Source organism: Pristis pectinata, chromosome 26 (assembly GCF_009764475.1).
Source record: "Pristis pectinata isolate sPriPec2 chromosome 26, sPriPec2.1.pri, whole genome shotgun sequence".
Lineage (NCBI taxonomy): Eukaryota > Metazoa > Chordata > Chondrichthyes > Rhinopristiformes > Pristidae > Pristis > Pristis pectinata.
The window spans coordinates 25731895-25751553 of record NC_067430.1 but is presented as its reverse complement, the minus strand read 5'-3'; the positions used below and the strand labels follow the sequence as shown (position 1 = coordinate 25751553).

The following is a 19659-nucleotide window of genomic DNA, read 5'->3' as shown; positions in this document are numbered from 1 at the left end:
TTGATATCTAGCCAAAGTAGAACATCTGCACCTCAGGATAGCATACTTTATTGCCTTCATCAGCCAGGAGGACAGGCTTCAAACGCATTGTGGTGCTATTCCCAGGCCTTATTTGAGATAAAGCAATCTACTGATCCTCAGTGCCTAGGTGGTTGGAACTGAAGTACCAATGCATCAGCATGCCCTTGGAGGTACTGCCTTTACGGATTTGTTCTTCATAATTATTATAGTGTTTTGATATGGTCCATTAGTCACATAGTTAATGTGAACATGAGCTCTCTCCTGAAAGAACTTCAGAGATGAAAGTATAATGTTAAATTTGCATATCTTTAATTCAATTAATGTGCATAGTTCAAACGGGTTTGTTATTGCCCTTCTCGAACCACAACTTACAGTAACTTGTTTAAACAAGAATTAGAAACAATATCTTTCTGCTTTTTTCAGTAACCCTCCCAATTCTGCTGCCAATTTTCCTTGCTTGATGCTCTCATAATTGGCATACTCGCTAACCATATGTCTGCACAACCATTTCTGACTTTTATCAGTGACTTGTATGATATCAGCAGCATATGTGACCAGGCGGTTAAATGGAAACATTTGTCTTGCAGGTACTCTGAAAGTATAAGGAAAGAACTTGCATTCAATTGAACCTGATGACTCTTTATAATAAACCAACAACTTTGTCAGCAAATTCCTTATAACTGCTTTGTATCAGATATAAAAGAAATCAGAACCCTCAAACTATAATTAAGGAGAAGGGCAACATTATGGTCGAAGAGTTTAACATTTCATCCTTGTAGTGTGAGTGAAAAATTGTTCAAGAATGGCATCTATATAAAAGAAGCTAGAAGATGTTTATGGCACTACTTTTGTGTAATGTCTCTTTTTTAAAATCCAGTTTTATCAGTGTTTTCACTTCAGGAAATAAATTGGTTCACAAAGCTTTTAGGGTCAGGAGTAAACATCATTTAAACTATCATAATTTTCATTAATCTATACTTTTGACATGTTACGCACATAACTTCACAGTTTTCTGAAAGCTGCTTTCCTATAGCAAAGTCATTGTTGTACTCTTCAAAACAGAACAACTAATTTTGCACAGGAAGTTCCCCTAAGTATGATAATGACTAAATAATCTGTTCATTATCACGTTGATTGCCAAGGTAACTATAGATAATGTCCCTGCTCTTCTTTGAAATATGACCACCCGGAGGACAAGTGAAGCCAGCTCCCTCAATACACTGTCACTGCACCACCATGTTGGTAAGCTTTTTGTGTGCTAGTCTCTAGAGTGGGACTGACACTCAAAGGCAAGACTGCTACCAGCTGAGCCACAGCTGACACTTAGGTTGTCACAGTGAGCTATATCAGTGAGCACAGGATTGGAAAAGATTGTTCATTTCACTGGAATTGGTGATTCTTGGAAAACTATTTACAATTTCTCCTTCATGGAATCTTCCCAAGATGCTTGAAAGAAAGAAAATCTGTAATGTTTACCATGAGCTCTCGAGGTAATTGAGCAAGAATTCTGAGAAATTGGGTAACACAACCAAGTATTGAGGCTCAAACTCAACTGGAGGACAGAATCTGGACTCACACTTGGCACCCTTGCACAAGAGCATTTGCAGTCCATTCTGGACTTGTGCTTATTCACTGAAGTGGATACATTCCAGAAATAGCAGTATGTTGGGGATTATAAGGCAGGGCGGAACTCAGGAAAACAACAAGCACCAGCAGAGTGGTACTGGGCCAACTGTTGGAGCTCCAGGCTGAGAAGTCTCCAGGTCCTCGTGGACTTCATCCTAGACACTTAAAAGAAGTGGCCAGTAAGATAGTTGGTGCCTTAAAGCAAATGTAACTGAGGGTGACAAAGTGGGAAACTATTAACCAGACAGAATATCTGCCATGGGAAAAATGTTAGATAATACAGATGATGTTACGGCAAATTCAACGTAATCAGGCAAAATCGTCATGGTTTTGTGAAATGGAAATCGTATTTGACCAAAATATTAGAGTTCTTTGAAGAAATAACATGCTCTGGGTAAAGGGAACTATGGACATACTATACTTAGATTTCCAGAAGGCATTTGATGAATGCCACATCAGAAGTTATTGTGTACAATAAAAATTCATGTTGTAGAAGGTCATAGAGGAATAGGGTTATATGGCATGAAGATAAGCCCTTTGGTCCAACTGATGAAAAACACTATGATACTCGAGGAACTCAGCAGGCCAGGCAGCATCCGTGGAGAAAAGCAGGCAGTCAACGTTTCGGGTCAGGACCCTTCTTCAGGACTGAAGATAGGAAAAGGGGAAGCCCGATATATAGGAGGGAAAAGCAGAGCAGTGATAGGTGGATAAAAGAGGGGAGGCGGGGTGGGCACAAGGTGGTGGTAGGTAGATGCAGGTGAGAGATAGTGATGGGCAGGTGCGGGGGAGGAGGGGAGAGCAGATCCACCGGGGGATGGGTCAAAGGTCAGGAGGAAAAAAAAGGGTAGAAAAAAGTTAGGCTAGGAAAGGGAAGAAGAGCAGAGGTGTGGGGGTGGGGGGGGGGGGCGCAGATAACTTAAAGTGGGAGAATCCAATGTTCATGCAGTTGGGCTGCAAGGTTCCGAGATGGAGAATGAGGTGCTGTTCCTCCATTTTGTGCTTGGACTTCTCCTGGCAGTTGAGGAGGCTAAGGACTGACATATCTGCAATGGAGTGGGAGAGGGAGGTGGTGACTGGCAATGGGGAAATGCAGATCGCAGTTACTGACAGAGCGCAGGTGTTCTTCGAAATGGTCACCTAGTCTGCATTTGGTCTTGCCAACGTAGAGGAGGCCAGGTCCAACTCATCCATGCTGACCAAGTTGTCTACCTAAGCCAGTCCCATTTGCCTGTGTTTGGCTCATATCCCTCTAAACCTGTAGCGGTCCAAATATCTTTTAAATGTTATAATTGTACCTGCCTCTACAGCTTCCTCTGGCAGCTCATTCCATATATCCAGCACTCTGTGTGGAAGAAGTTGCCCCTTGGGTCCCTTTTAAATCTTTCCCTTCTCACAAATCCATGCCTTCTAATTTTAGACTCCCCTACCCTGGGAAAAAGACTGTGACCTTTCACCTTACTGATGCTCCTCATGATATTATATACCTATATAAGGTCAACCTCGAGGCTGGGAAAAATGTCCCAACCTATCCAGCCTCTCCTTATAAGCCCTCCAGTCCCGGTATCATCCTTGTGAATCTTCTCTGATACTTTTGATAAAAGATTAACTGGCTCATAGGAAACACAGAGTAAGCCTACATAGATCTTTTTCTTGCAGGCAAAATGAAAGTGTAATGTGCTGTATGGATTGTTGCTGGGTCCTTAACTCTATGGTTTCTATAAACTATTTGGATGAAGACATTGAAGGTTTGGTTGCTAAATTTGTTGATTACACAAAGATAGGTAGTAATGTTGGTTGTGAAGACATATAGAGGCTACAAAGGGATGAAGCAAGTGAGTAAAGATCTGGCAAATGGGTTATAATGTGGGGAAAATTGGAAATTTTCCCTTTTGGCAGGAAAAATAATATTAAAAAATCCTATATCTTTGTGCTACTTCGATCATATCTCCTACTATTTGGCAGCAGTATTCAAGAGGTATGAACTTTCAGAGGAGCATTGCAGAAACATTGACATTTTCTTCAGTGACAACGTCCATTGAGTTTCCTTGTCCTTGGATATTTTTAATTAATTTCTTTGATCTCTTGTAAATTAACCAAAAAGTTGACTAACTTAGCAGAATGCAAACAACTGATTTGGTAATCGCTGGAGCCAAACTGGTAATCAGGTTGATGTAGCCCAAATTCATGTGAGATTATTTATTTAATACTTAACCTTCAGGAAAGACAGTTTTAAAGAATGTGGGATCATGAATATGTACATTCGTGGGTGCACACACAACCACATGCAACTCTGTATGTGCCAACATTCCCCTCTCACTCACTTGCTTGTTCTCTCTCTCGCTCTCTCTCTCTCTCTCTCACACACACACACACACACACACACACACACACACACACACAACAAACCCTCGGAAGGTCCCACATGCAGGATCACAAATGGTCATTACTTTGCAACTCCCTACTCCAGGACTATTGAAATCAATTATAGTCCCCCCACTGAAATTGCTGTTTCTTCTCATCATCTACATCGATCAGCACCATACCAGACTTTCAGAAACTCACTTGGCTGTGTGATGGGCAGTTGTGGTTCCAAGATGAAAAATCCAGTCCTGTAAATCTGAGAATGCTTTCCTCTAAATTAACCTATTTTCTTTTTTGCATAGTGGTGTTAGTTTGTTAGAAATCAGGTTATAAATAGTGGAATCTGGGAACAATACCCCACGTCCTAGTTTTTTTTGATCTTACTCTATAACACAGGGGTCATGTTGAAGCTGTCTCATCTCTGCCATATTTTATGGAAAATTTTTGAGAGCTATTGCATAAAACGGGTGAAGCAAATGGGTTAATATTCAAACTGCAAATTCAATTTGGGAAAATGGAATTATTTGCTTGTAGCTTGGGAATAGTTTTCTAGATGGGGAGTTCAGCATGAATGTAACTAGCAAGAGGTAATGAGATAGTTGCGACCTCCATAGGTTTTAAGCTTTGAATTGTCAGAAATGTATCTGCTTTTTTGAAAAGAAAAGCATCATCCTCCATATTACAAATTGGAATTAAAAAGTACACAATACAGGCCAGTTATGTAGAGTCTCCATGAAAAATTGCTGGCAGCTTGTCAAATTGGGTGCATTAGGCACTCTTCTATTTAGTATACTGTATGTTGTGTTTAGAGCTTGGTAACCAGGTGGAACAGTTTGTTTAATTGGAGTTTTTCGACATTCAACTTGCTTATGAGCCTATGGCAATTCTGGAGTCGGAGCTCCAGGGAATATCGGTGCATGGTGTATATTGTTGGACTCTGTTATAATGCTGCAGCTTATTTCTGTCTCCTTGAAGTAAAGCACAGACTCAACCAACGAGATAAATCAAGCTAAAAATTTCATAAGAAAATTATGGCAATTAACTGGATACTTTGAAAATACTGGTCCTCCCCTTGATTAACAGTTCTGAATGCCGCACCCTTATTCTGGAGAAAGGTCTTGCACTCTACAAAGGTTTGTGCTGTGCCTGATTGCAAAAGGTTGTTCATAAAGCTGGTACTGCCATGGCAACGCTAGAAAAGAAATTCACACACATGAGAATTGCCTGATCTAAAGAAGGTTTTTTTCAAACCTATATTTTTATGGTCAGATTGATGTGTAATCTATATGCTGCAACAATGTGCTGGGGGAACTCAGCAGGTCATGCAGCATCTGTGGGATGAAAGAAATTGTCAGCGTTTCGGGTCGAAACTCTGCATCGGGACTGAGGGTGGAGAGGAAGGATTGCCAGTACAGAAAAGTACGGGGGGAGGTGGGGAGGTGGAACAGAGACTGGTAGGTGATAGGTGGAACCAAGTGAGGTAGGTGGGAGGGGATGGGAAAGGTGAACAATGGGACAAGATACCTGTGTGGACAGGTGAGTGTGTGTGTGTGTAGGGGTTACCTGAACTGGAAACCCCACCCCCCCCAACCCCCCCGCCAGTGTTCTCCCACTCACGCTTACCAGTCCACCATGGGTTCACCCTTCCCATCCCATCCCATCCCCTCTTCTCCTCCCACACCTTGTTCCATCTGCCCATTGCTTCCCCCTCCCCCTCACTCCTCCCCCAACCTATCATCTGCCAGTCTCTGTCCATCCCCTCCCTCGTACTTCTGTATACTGGCAATCTTTCCTCTTCCTTCCCAGTCCCGATGCAGGGTCTCGAGCCGAAGTGTCAACACACACCTTTTGCCTCCACAAATGCTGCTTGACCTGCCAAATTCTCCCAGTGTTCTGTTTTTAATCCAGTGATTATGATGGAGTTAAAAATGTTTTAATTTGAAAACAAAATTGAACCTGGTGGTTCTGTCTTGGAATCCTAGGACAACTGAGCCAAAAGACAATGAAAATAATTTAATGGCAATTTTGAGTGTTCAGGAAAGGTAATATTTAAGAAAGGTATTATTCATTTAGGGACAGAGGGAAAGATTATATAGAATGGACATGTACTTTAGGACTTTGAAGAATAGAGATGATCTTATTAAAATGAATACAATATTGAAGGGGTTTGATGAGGTAGATTCTGTGATGATCTTTCCCCTCAGTGGGGAACTACAACCAATCAGGATAAAGAATGAGATGAGAAAGAAATTCTTCTTTGGAATCAGGGAACTTTGGATGGTGAATCCTGAAGTATATTGAAGGCTAAAATAGATTATTGGATATAGAGGAATCAAGGATTATGGGAACAAAGTAGTATAGTGGAGTTGAGCGAATGGAGGAGCAGGCACAAGGTGATGAATGGCCTATTCCTTACCCTTTTATTAAATTCTTGACTTTATGGCTTTTAAACTCCACCTCCCCCCCTCCACACACACACACACACACACACACACACACACACACACACACACACCCCCCCCCCCCCCCGAGCTCATTCCACCTTTATGTTAAATCATGGATAATCTTCTCATTAATTTGCCTGTCTATCAGTCTGACATATAAAATATTAAGTTGACCGAGTCTCAACAAACCTTTGGGTGGAGAGAGTTCCACATTTCTATTGTCTTGTTTTTCAGAACACCCTAACCCACCACGGCAGGAAATGTGGGCCCACAAAAAATTCTGCAGATGCTGGAAATATATTCTCCCAACTCCCCATTAACCCTATCAGTTATCGTGCACCTCGATCAACCTTGCCCCTCTGTACTCCAGGAAATAATACAGCTTCCAAATACAAAGTTCCTTTAACATAGCAAAGTATCCCAATGCACTTCACAGGAGTGTTATCAATAATTTAATGCTGAACTACTTAAGGAGATTATAGAGCAGATAACTAAAAGCTTGGTCAGAGAGGTAGGTCTTGAATGGGACTCTTGCAGGAGGAAAGAAAGGTAGAAAGGCAGGTGGGTTTAGGGAAGAAATTACAGACCTTAGGGCCTTGACAGCTGCCAGTTTTGGAGCGATTAAATTCTGAGATGATCAAAAGGTTGGAATTGGAGAAGCATAGATATCTTGGAAGTTTCTGGACCTGGAGGAGATTGGAGTGAAAGAAAGGAATGAGGCCTTGGAGAGATTCAAAAACAAGGATGAGAACTTTAATATTGAGGCTTCACTTAATCTGGAATGATGTGTACAACTAGGCAGAGTTCTAGGTGACTTGGAGATTATGGAGAGTAAAGTGAGGGAAGGTAGTCAGGTGTGCATTGGGCTGGTTCACTTTTGTATAGTTCAAGGCTAATTCAAACCATCACTATCATAGAAATTACACTTTTTACTCCTATTTCAAAACTAGTTGTTAATTTCTGAATTTTCTGATTATCTGGGATATTATCAGCAGTTTTTGCAGCTTTCATTTATTTGCTTTGAAATATCTCATCTTGCCGGCTTATTTCGTCCATGTATTTGTATTTGATTCCTTTCTGATGCTGGGCATCAGAGTAATTAAAACTAATGATATATTTGCACATTTCTATGCATTAGCACACACTAGGATTAGCCGAGGCTGGAGTGAAACCACTGCGCTAATTACATTTCACTGTCTTCCATGCTGAGCTTAATATGTGTTTATCTGCTGTGGCTCCTGCTAAGGATAGAAGTTTTAGGACGATTCATCGTTTATCACCTCTGATCGCTCTCTATGTGCATTGTAAACTGCTGATAGCACTTAAAAAAGTGACTCTGCTGTTTATAAATGAGGCTTCTGAATAGGTGGAGGTGCCAAAACTATCATATATATACAAATAAAAAAATGCAGACATTTTGTATCAGCTGCTCCACTTGCCTAGAGAGAGACGAGTATTACTAATAAAACCCAAATTACTTTCTTTATCTCTATGGAATCCAATTTCAGCATGTGACAAAGACAGAGGCTCACGATTTGGGCATTGATTCAGTGCTTAGGTTGATTCATTATAGTAAGGATGCTTTATGAGTTCAAGTTTCTGCTGCTGATTTCCAAATTATGAACCTTCAGTGACAGCCACTGTTGAGAGGTACACGGAAGGCTGCGGCGAGAGAGAGGAAATTGTTGGGACAGACGCCGAGCTATTGGAGCAGAGCAGTACGTTTAGAGCAGCTTCTGCTGAGACTTAGGTCTGCAGGTGATTAGATTATGTGCTCAGTTCTGGGAGTGAGAACTATTTTGCACACTTAAGTTTGAAGCTGAGTTCAGACATGTTAGAGTTGCTGTGGAAAGCTCCAGAATTTGTCAGCAGATTGTTTGTTAATGGTCGGGAAATCCAAATTGGTTTTGACAAACTCGAGCAGTTTTATATTTGGTATATCTTGGGGTTGCTTTTTCCTTCCTGCCACAGCAAGTAGTGAACCAAAATGCCCCCATTGGAAATACCCAGATTGGCTTGATATGCTGCGCCATCGGAACACATGTTGCATCTGTAGCAAATACCCAAGGGAGGGACCAGGCAATTCATTCTGCATTTTGCACCATTAGTGGGCAGTTTCCTGAGGCTGAGGTGTTTCATTTCCCTTTGAAAATAATGTGTATCAAATAATTCTATACGACCATAAGATATAGGAGCAGAATTAGGCCATTCGGCCCATTGAGTCTGTTCCGTCATTCGATCATGGCTGGGTTTTTTTTCAACCCCATTCTCCCACCTTCTCCCAGTAACCCTTAAACCCCCCCCCTCCCCACCACCACCACCAATCAAAAACCTATCAATCTCTGCCTTAAATACACCCAATGACTTGGCCACAGCCCTCTGTGACAACAAATTCCACAGGTTCACCATCCTCTGGCTGAAGAAATTCCTCCTCATCTCAGTTCTAAAGGGATATCCCTTAATTCTGAGGCTGTGCACTCGGAGCCTAGACTCTCCTACTAATGGAAGCCTCCTCTCCACGTCCACTCTATCCAGGCCTTTCAGTATTCGGTAGGTTTCAATGAGATCCCCCCCGTCATCCTTCTGAACTCCAGTGAGCACAGGCCCAGAGCCATCAAACGCTCCTCATACATTAAGCCTTTCATCACCAGGATCATTCTTGTGAACCTTCTCTGGACCCTCTCCAAGGCCAGCACATCCTTCCTTAGATACAGGGCCCAAAATTGCTCACAATATTCCAAATGTGGTCTGACCAACACTTCATAAAACCTCAACTGTACATCCTTGCTCTTATATTCTAGTCCTCTTGAAATGAATGCCAACATTGCATTTGTCTTCCTTACTACCAACTTGACCTGCAAGTTGACCTTAAGGAAATCCTGAACTAGCACTCCCAAGTCCTTTATTCATCTGAAACCATTAAGAAATCAGAAATCATCCAAAGAGTGGGATGGTTAGTAACAGAAGGTGTAATTTTCAAGGACAAGTGTACCGTTTCTGTTGCAATTTATCACATCAAGATATTTATTAGTCACATGTACATCGAAGCACACAGAGAAATGCATCTTTTTGCATTACTGAGAATGTGCTGGGGGCAGCCCGCAAGTGTCATCATGCTTCCAGCGTCAACATAGCATGCCCGCAGCTCCTAACCTGTACGTCTTTGGAATATGGGAGGAAACCAGAGCACCCGGAGGAAACCCACGCAGTCACACGGGGAGAACATACAGATTCCTTACAGATAGCGGTGGGAATTGAACCCGGGTCGCTGGTGCTGTAATAGCGTTACGCAAACCACTACACTACTGTGCCGTCCACTGTTAACACCTTTACTTTGAGGAAAGTCTTGCTGCTATTCTCTTATTTATTATTTTAATCATTCAAACCATAGATTACTGAATAATTTATTTTGATGCCTTCTAAAGTCAAAGAAATCTGCTGAGGCTGTATGAAATAGACATGACAGTCAAATGTAGTAACAGAAGCTATGTATTTAGTCTTTGAACTTGCTCCAGACATTAAGCAAGTAAAGAAGCATTCTCGGCTAAGGAGACACCTGTAGTAATGATCAAGATTGCTGAATCAAAGAAAATTATCCAGGCACACACAAACACAAGGCAGTCATTCTCCACACTATGACTTGGACGGGAGAAATGTTTTAATACAGATGAATTATTATTTACATAATAATACAAGCAGGTGATGATATTTCAGTGGCAAGTTCCAGAGTACAGTTAATGCAGAACAGTGCTTTCAAGCTGAAGTCTTTGGCCCTGTTGCTGTACTAAGATTGAAGACAACATAACGAATATTCGAGACAGGATACAGCACACTGTTACCACTTGATCACACACCTTATACTACAGGCTGAAGATGAATTTCTAGACAAGGATGAAGAGTAGGCCTTATAGTCCCTCGAGCCTGGTCCATATTCAGTAAAGATGATGGTTGATCCTCTCCCTCAACCCTACTTGCCTGCCCTATTCCCATTTCTCCAAATGCCCTTTGCCTAAATTTTTTAACATGGCTGTTTCAGACATTTTCTCCACAAAGTGTTCTTCAAAAGTGACCTTAAAGGGGCAGGCCAGATACAGCCTAATTTTGGTGGCTTTGTTACAATCTGCTCCAGGACCCTGGCAATCAGCTAGCATCATTCTCAAAAATCTTGGGATACCTCATCCACAATATAAATTCACATGCTTATTTGAAGAAAAGTGTATTAAACATAGAGTCCTACCTAATAGGACCATAGAGTTGATCCTTTTTAGATAAAAGACTGTAATGTGTCCTCTTTGATTCATGATGATTGTTATAATTAAACAGGATATTGTGAAATGCTGAAAGAGCATTCACGGCTTGGTTTAATTTTTTAAGCATAATTGTAATGACTTCAGACTATCGTCTGTAGTATTTTTGAGCTGAGCATATTGCTTATTTTTGCACAAATCCCATTCCATTATGACTGACAGATTCCAGTGTCAGCAATGTAAACGGAGTCCTGTCAATATCGACTTGCTCACTTGCAAGCCTGTTAGCTGGCCTCCACAGTAAACTTTAACTAATATCACATCTGTCACTTGATGTCTGGTAATGTTCTTTTAAATCTTGCAGGTGCGGAGGATGTTGTGATGGCTTTCTCCAGACAAGAAACAGAGGACAGGCGGCAATGAAAGGATTTGGGTGGCAGGCAGCAAGATTATGGACGATTCTTAATGCAGATTCCAGAGTGCTCACAAGTTGCTTGTCTTCTCGTGTACTGTAGCATCGCAGCAATGTCTGTGTTGTTATCTGGACTGCTTCTAACGACCAGGGGCAAAAAGACCCATTTTCTTTTTGGTTGGTCAAAGGGATTCACTGTCCTCATGTATTTTAATTTGTGTGCATTGTCTTTATTTTTTTAAAGTATATTACGACTGCTCCTGGTTTGCAGCATAACTGCAGCTGGGATGTTGTGTGACACAAGCTAGGCTCTGCCTCTGACACTCTGCATTGAAGCTTCACTTGTGCACTCCTACGGTGGAAGGAGATGCAGTGTTTTCCAGTTCTTGCTGGTGGACTCTGTGGAGAATTGACTGACATCACATGTCCTTTTACTGCAGCCTAATAAACACAACAAGCAGCAAAAGCTCCTCCCTGGAAACAGCACCATATGCAACAAGTGAAACATTAGTTTAAGTTTCATTTTTAGATCCTACTAAAACTAATATGGTTATTTGTTCTTTTTGTATCAGCAATACAGCTGCTTGAAACAAAGTTTAAAACCTTGGACAATTTATTTGTGTACAATGACCAAAATGTAATCAAAATGCTTGTGTTATTATGTCCAATACCTTGCCCTCCCCTCCCATACTTTTTTTTAAGGAAAATGGCTGACACTGAATAACAATTTACTTGAAGGAAACACTCCAGAGGACATAAGCAACGTACTTAACAAACTGACTTATGCAGCAGAGGTAGCAGAGCAGCAAGTCATCAGGGAGAGATCTGGCTTTAACGATCCATGCAGCTGGTTACTGATTTCTGAGGATGCCGTTACTGAGGTAACCATCCCCAACGTGGTGTCATTGGCCTTGTGAGCCCAAGGCCATCCATTTAATTGATACCTCTGCACCCGAGTCCTTGATGTTAATAAAGTGAATGTCTGCTTTGTCTCTATTATTCATATATTTTTGTGGGATTCCATAAAAAAAAATCTGTCTAGCTAAGGACAAGTTTTGACTGCATCCTGTTTTTGGAACCTCTTGGGTTTGACTCTCATCAAGTGAAGCAAATGGTGCATGTGTATGTGTGTTTTTGTTTCAAGAGTCTGCTTGGAAGTCGGGTGCCTGGTATTGTAAATATCTACACTGTTGCTACAGCTATTTCTTGAAACCGGGTATTTCTAAATTGGTTATACCCAGGCAAATTTTGTGTGCCAAGAAGTACTGTCCTTGATTTAGATCATAGTTAAGGAAATCTATTGATTTTGTTTTTCCTTATATAAAAAAAAATCCCCTCATGTCAAGAATAAAGTAATGAAGGCTATCTGATTCAGGAGACCGGGTTCTCTGCTTCAAGGCTCTCCAAACTTGTTCAAGGTGATTAACTTTACTGACCCACCAAACTCCACCCCATCCCTCCCTCCACCACTATAAGAAAATGAAAGTGCAAATCCTGCTCCCCACTATGCAGACGATCAAGTCTGTTTGTTTTAGATTTCAACAGAAAGTGATGGCAAAACTCTTGACCATCTTTGGTTGCTAAGCTGAGAGAAATGAGAGCAATTTTACATCTGAGGCAGTGTGGGAGTAGTGGGGATTTAATAAAAGTCTGCCCGACTGGAGGTTTTGCTGTATCACGATTTCCTTCTGGATAAAAACCCTCCTTTGCTTTTGTATTGTGCATCTGTTAATCAAAACAGTAGATCATGTACCTTATGTCTTACCCCCTACCATTCTCCTCCCCTCCTCCCTCCTGCATCTCCTCCCATCTTCTTGCCCAAATACTTTGGCACGCAAGATAATTTTGTACTATTTAACGATTGCTGTTGATTGGTTGGCATCCCTCCATCTATGTCAGATGATAGATATGCAGTTTTCAAACTTCGGTGAGGTTGGGTGTTGTGAGAATTCTATGATTGTTGACCTTATTGGTTAGAATAATTGAAAATACAATGAGAACTGTCATGTTAACCTTGATTAAGTACGTTGTCTTTTTTCACACTAATGATTGGTTTGCACTTGGTCTGGCCGTCTTGGATTCAGAGTCTCCATCGCCAACACTACATCAACCAATGAACTGGATGCAGAGCGGAATGTCTGACTTGGCTTATAGCCAACAACCAACTGTTCAGCTAACAATGTCGATTTACTCAGAAAACAGTCTATGTGAAGAGTGACAGAAGCAGATTCAATGGCAGAAACTGCAGTGACTTTCACCAACCTGAGCAGGTTATTTTTGCCAGAAATGTAGAAATGGAGGACATTTAAATACACATTTTGCCCTTACAGTCACTAACAGCAATGTGGTCATAAAGCTTGATTAACCAATCGTGCCCACTCTGTCTTGGAATGTCTTTAAACTTCTGCAATAGCTCCCATCTTCTTAATACTTGGGGTCAATTCATCAATCAGGCTAAAAGAAATCTGCAAATCACCACTGTTATGGAAGAGAAATGGAATAATTGCAAAAAGAGGCTTCTATATCATGTAATGCTACAGATAGTCATTTAGGAGTTCTGCCTCTGATGCCTTGTTTGTTCCTAATGTCTGCTGTCTTGCGATGAGTTGAACAGAGTTAAACAACCTCTTGATTTTAAAATTCTCATTCTGGTTCTCAATTCCCTCTCCATATCTGTAATTACTCCCAATCCTACAACAAGCTAAGATAATCGACACTCCTCCAAAGCTGCTCACTTTATCCTCCCCAGACTTGATCGCTTCATCACAAGCACCCGTACTTTCAGCTGCCAAGGTCCTCGATTCAGAAATTCCTTCACCAAGCTTCTCTCTCTTATTACCGCTCTTTTCTCCTTCAAGGTTACTCCCTAAACCCTATACCTTTGATCAAACTTTTGATCTTAGAACTGTATCAGCGTGAGAGGAGGTCATTTGACACACTGCGTTTCTGCTTCCTTTTTGTTGTGTAATCTAGCCGGTCACTTTCTCTGCTCTTCCCTCATAGCCCTGCTCATTTTTTTGCCTTCACATATTTATCCAATTCCCCTTTGAAAGCCACAATTTACTCTGTGTCCACTGTGTTTTGAGGCAGTGCATTCCAGACCATAACTGCACGCTGCTTAGTTTGTCCTCACTTTACCCTTGGATTGTTTGCCAATCTGCGGCTACTGGGTCCTAACCTCTCTGCAAGTGGGAACAGTTTTTCTCTGGTCACCCTATTTAAATCTCACAATCTTGAACACCTCCAACAAATCAGCTCTCAACCTTCTCTAATGAGACATATGCTAGCTTCTGTAGTCTATTCCCATCACTGAAATCCTTTATCCATGGAGCCAATCCAGTGAATCTTTTCTTCAATTCCTCTAAGGTCTTCACATCTTTCCTAAAGTGTGTGACCAAAATTAGATACAATATTCTAATTGTTACCTAGCCAATGTTTTACCATGGCTCAATGTAATTTATTTTTGTTCTATGAAGCCCAAGATCCTATATTTCACTAACAGCTTTCTCAACCTGCCCTGCTACCTTCAAGGGTTCATGCACATATACGCTGTTCTCTCTATCTTGATCCACTACATCCCAACATCTTTTATGACTTGGTGTCAAATTTGATAATGGTCTTGTGAAGCATTTTGGAATGTTTTGCCACCTCAGAAGTGTAGGTTATGTGTACTATGATACATCGTAAATGCCAATACGATGCGCACATATGTAGTCAGATGCAGCCTAATTTTAGCATCTCAATGGTGATACAAGCACATAGAAATGGCATTTTATGTCCTGGCTTTACAACCATTTCTGTATAAATGTCATATCCTGGTGTCGTCTACAGTTCCCAGCTCTGACCTCCAGGTTTGACCTGTGAAAGATGTCAAAGTATATTGACATTTTTAAGACACAATTTGGACGCCAAAGTATTCATTAAGTAAGGAAGTCTGCGGTTGTTGTGCCACCTGAAGTACATTTTAGCCCCTACGTTTGAACATGCCTGTTTGAGGACTTCTTTGTAAAATTGTGCTGGTTGGGTTTGGAGCAGAGAAATGTCACTATGTTGCCAAACCACTGGCCATAATGAGTTTAATTTGTGAACAATAGATTGCTTATTATTACAGATGTGAGCTGTTGTCAGCTTCATAGAGTAAGACTTTATACAGCTTCCAGTGATGGGGACATCCTTGGACTCCCTTTCCATCCACTCTCAGTTGTGGAAATTGCTACAAGCCCCGTTACTGTCTCGTGCCCGTGTCATACTGTATTATTATAATACGTAGCAGCAAAGAGAACACATTACTGTCAAACTAAGCACTGCAATATAGTTAACGTTATTTTTTTAAAAAACCCTCCTTTATTGAGTTGGAGTCACAGGGTTGGTGGTGCTGAAGGTGACATGGTCCTGCTCAGCTCTTTTTAAGTTACCATTTGTCCCCTGGCCAGTAATCTTACGGTAGAAATGGAGGGATTTGAACAATAATTTCTACCACAGCAGGAAAGTGTTTGGCTCAACCCACACCTAAAAATCCAGATTATTTTATTATCGCATTGCTGTTTATGTGAGCTTGCTATGCATTAATTAACTGTCACATTTCTGGTGTTACATCAGTGATTACCCTTCTTTACTGTGCTTCACAAATCAACTTACAAACCTGTGAGCCGTGGTGCAGTGTTCACTCGGTGTGTGCTTTCTGTCTTCCCCATCTGGGCATTTCTAAAGACAGATGAATGGTGCACTGCTTGGTGGACCCCACCTTCATGTGGGGCTGTCTGACATGTTGGCTTTCTGAAGTTTTGCTCTGCTGGATCCATTCAGTTTGACCCATGGTTCCCTCTACCAAGGTCACACCCATCCAGGGTTTTATTTGGTTATGTAATGAAAAGCTCCAGGAATAGGTACAAGTTTTTCCAGCATTGCTTCACATACAAACAGCGAGTGAGAACACTACAAGATGGTCTCACTTACTATAAGAAATTCAGGTGGGAAAAAAAGAGTTCCATTCATATAACACTTTGCACATCAGTAGAACTACGTTTCTTATAGCACCTTTCATTTAAAAAAAACATTTACAGGCAATGGGGTAATTCTGAATTGTGATCAGTATTGGAATGTAGGAAACAACAGCTGATTTGTTTGCAGTAAATAGTAATTGTGATAACAGCCAAATAATCTGTAATAAGATAAATATTTGGTTGGACACTTGAGGAGCTCCCCTTTAAGCCCTCTGGCAGTACAACAGTCCCTCAGTAGTACACTGGAAAGTCCCTGGAGTGGAAAACCCTAAGGCTGTGAAATGTGCCATATTAAGGTATTCTTTTTAGCTCTGCCACACAACTCATTGAAATTATGGTTGTATAATGCACATTGTGGCTGCAAGCCATTGTTGTATGGCATTGAACCTCCTGACTCAACACCTCTCAGAACGCTGCCAAGCTGTTTACTTCTGTGACATCTTTTCACTGCCCTAGTCCAGTGTTAAATCATATTGAAAATGAATCTCATCTGCAGTGAGAAACAGTGAAGTTGATCATACCCAGAGAATAACCAACCAATCTATTCATGGAAGAGTGAATGCAGAAGTAAAATAGATAATGCCATAATGCCCAGAAGGTCAGGCAGCATATGAATTAAAGATAAGGAGCTGTTCCTCAAACTTTGTTGAGGTTCATTTGAACAGCCTGGATAGAGAAATCTGTGGGAGTGGTACAGCAGATTAAAGTGCCAGGTGACTGAAACTGTGGGGATCACATCCGCAAATTGAATATAAATGTTCTACAAAACAATCACCCAATTTGCATTTGTTAAATTCAATGTGAAGAGATTACATTGTCAGCAGTCAATACAGTATACTAAATTGAAAGAAGTAAATCACTGGCTTGCCATCTTTCTATTGTTCCATTGTCTTCCCTTTTATCTTCACCACCATCCCTTTTGTCAATTAATCTCTCCCTTTTTCCCTATCACAAACCTTCCATTTTGCCTACTCCACACCCTCTCTTGATAAAATTGACCTTGACTGTTAACCATTCCCTTCTCCACATATGCCGCTTGACCTACTGAGTGTTTCCAGAGTTTTTATTGCAAGATTTCCAGCAACCATAGTATTTTGATTTTACACTGAAAGCAAACTTATCCAGGTTCATAAATTACTGAGGGTATAGCAGAGCACTTAATTTGAACTAGACAACACAAGTAAAAAAAATCTTTTCCCCAAAGAGTTGCACTTTCATATGGAATCAATTCATTGCTGATGCAATGTCATTGTGACTCATTGCAAATGTAGGTTGCTTGGAGCAGGATTGCAAGTAAAAGGTATAGCCACAAACTGGGATAATCATAAAATACAGTGAATGAAATAACACACATCCTTGGCTACTGATATTGAAGTGTCCTCAAGAAAGAAATGGGGAGGAGAGGATAGTTAGATGTGCTGACAGGCTGATTTTGTTTTACCTTGGAGAAGTGCAGCAGCAAGACTTTTTCGAATTATCACCTTAACTTTGAAGCAAATTGTTCAAGATGTGAAAATTGGGATTGAAAAACCTTTCTTAGTCTGTAAATTGTGCGCAGTAACTTGAATTAACCTTTGAACTGATTTTTATTAACTGTTTTATCAAGAGAGGAAAGACCTTGTGATCCACTTGCCTTTCCTAATTATTTTGCATTTACATTTGCTTACATGAAATTATCCTGCCTTACCCCCTCTTGCTGCCTAGTTGGATTCAGACCAATTAATTATTGTCCTTGCACTCTTCTACTCCAACCTCACTGGTTTTTAATCACAGAATATTAATTGTAAATGTGGCATAATGTATGTTCTGAGGTAAATGCTTCTTAACCATGCCCATCAATAAACCTTTCTGTCATTGGAAAAGCCCATTCAATCCTATGGGTATCTGTACTCTAATTCCTGGTCTCCAGAGTTGCTAAATCACTATGGAAATGAAAATGATAATGATGTACTTCATACCTAAGTGACATATTGGGATTTATTCCACTTCTCAACTGTTTTAATCTCAATGTTAGATTGTTGCATCTCATTTTAAACTAATTCCAAAAAAACTTGAAAATGTTTTTTTTTCATTGAAAAACATACTTTAGCAAAGTAACATTACCACGGAAAGTGAGGAGAGCAGAGGGTGAATTAATATTACTGTTATCCTGTGAGTAATTTGTCATTTCATAATACAGAATAAAGTTAAAGATTTGTCAGAAATGCAACATCCAAATCACTTAATGTTTGATTCCCATTTTAGCATCTTTGACTGTGTGTGTGCATTTGAACATCTGGGAGGGATGATGAGTACATATCTAATACTATCTTAACCTTATTAAAAAAGATACCAGAAGATGTTTTCTTTGCTGGGAGGTATTTATTCTTCTGACAAACATAAAAAACAAAACTTTAAGAAAATTAAATATCCATCTTCCACAGACCCTGCTCCTCAGGTTGCCATTATATTGACTTTTGGAGACCCACACAATCTACAGAATATATTTAATATCTTACACCCATTTGGATTTCTTCTCAACATCTTCCAGTGTTATAACCGGAATACAGACAAATTGTGCAAAGTTGCTTCATCATACATATCCTACAATGGGAGGAGGTGCAGTGTAGCTACAGGTGGAAGGGTGTAATTATAATGTGACACGCATGTTTACATGGACAATTTCAACCTTAACTATGTATGTGGGAATTTCTAATCAAAAACGTGAGCATGATTTATGCATTTGAAATGGGGACTGTGTTATGTCTGTGTGCCCTGGTCCAATTATCCTTCAAATAGGGAAGACATTTGTTCAACTCCCATTCCCAAAACATAGAAATTGGAGTGGACCATTAGCTTTATCATTATGAAAACCCATTCAAAAGCCAATGTACAATATTCATTGAATAGTCACACTGGCAATAGGAATGAAAAAACAGGGTTACTGCATGAGATCTACACAGCACCAGTGGCTGAGAGCAACTGTAGGTACGTTTTCGAGATTCACGTGCAGCATTTACCAACATGCTAAATAATGAATGAGACACTAAAAGTTCCCCAATGCCAGTCTGCTCTTAGCAGTATGTTCACAGATTTTCTCCTGATAGTTTTTCTTGCCTCCGGTTTGTTTTTGTTGCGAAATATATTTGTATTGGTTAGTTATTTCTGAAGTAATCAGCCTTTTTCTCATCCTTCCTCAGTGTAATGGCTGAGTCAAGGGTCACCAAATAACAACTTGGAGAAGGAGTCCATGGATAGATTTTTGATATTAAGGGAATTAAGGTTAATGCAGGAAAGTGAAGCTCAGGTAAAAGATCAGCCCTGATCCCAATGAACGACGGGACAGGCGCAAGTGTTGAATGGTCCACCCCCACTTCCTATGTTCTCTTCCCTCGCCTGAGGGTAACATAATTAAAGCTCTTCAATCATACATGTTCATTTGGGAATAAAATGATACAGTTTCATTTATTACGTCGTTTAGTATCTGCTTTGTAATTACCCATATTTGGAATTTACAAATCACCGCTATTGCTGGTCAGTATTTAGGCAATTTTTTTTATTTT

The 19659-nt window shown here is 40.5% G+C and overlaps 1 protein-coding gene across 4 annotated transcripts in view; it reads left to right on the top strand.

The window, feature by feature from the left end:
* Positions 1–12110, top strand: part of ctnnbip1 (catenin, beta interacting protein 1) — a 71008-nt gene extending 58898 nt beyond the window's left edge. For all 4 annotated transcript variants that reach the window (XM_052039592.1, XM_052039593.1, XM_052039595.1 and 1 more), the window contains exon 4: positions 11067–12110. In XM_052039592.1, coding sequence (XP_051895552.1) covers positions 11067–11125 — 59 coding nt within the window. In that variant the 3' untranslated portion in view covers positions 11126–12110. The remainder of the gene's footprint in view (positions 1–11066) is intronic.
* Positions 12111–19659: the final 7549 nt, after the last annotated feature.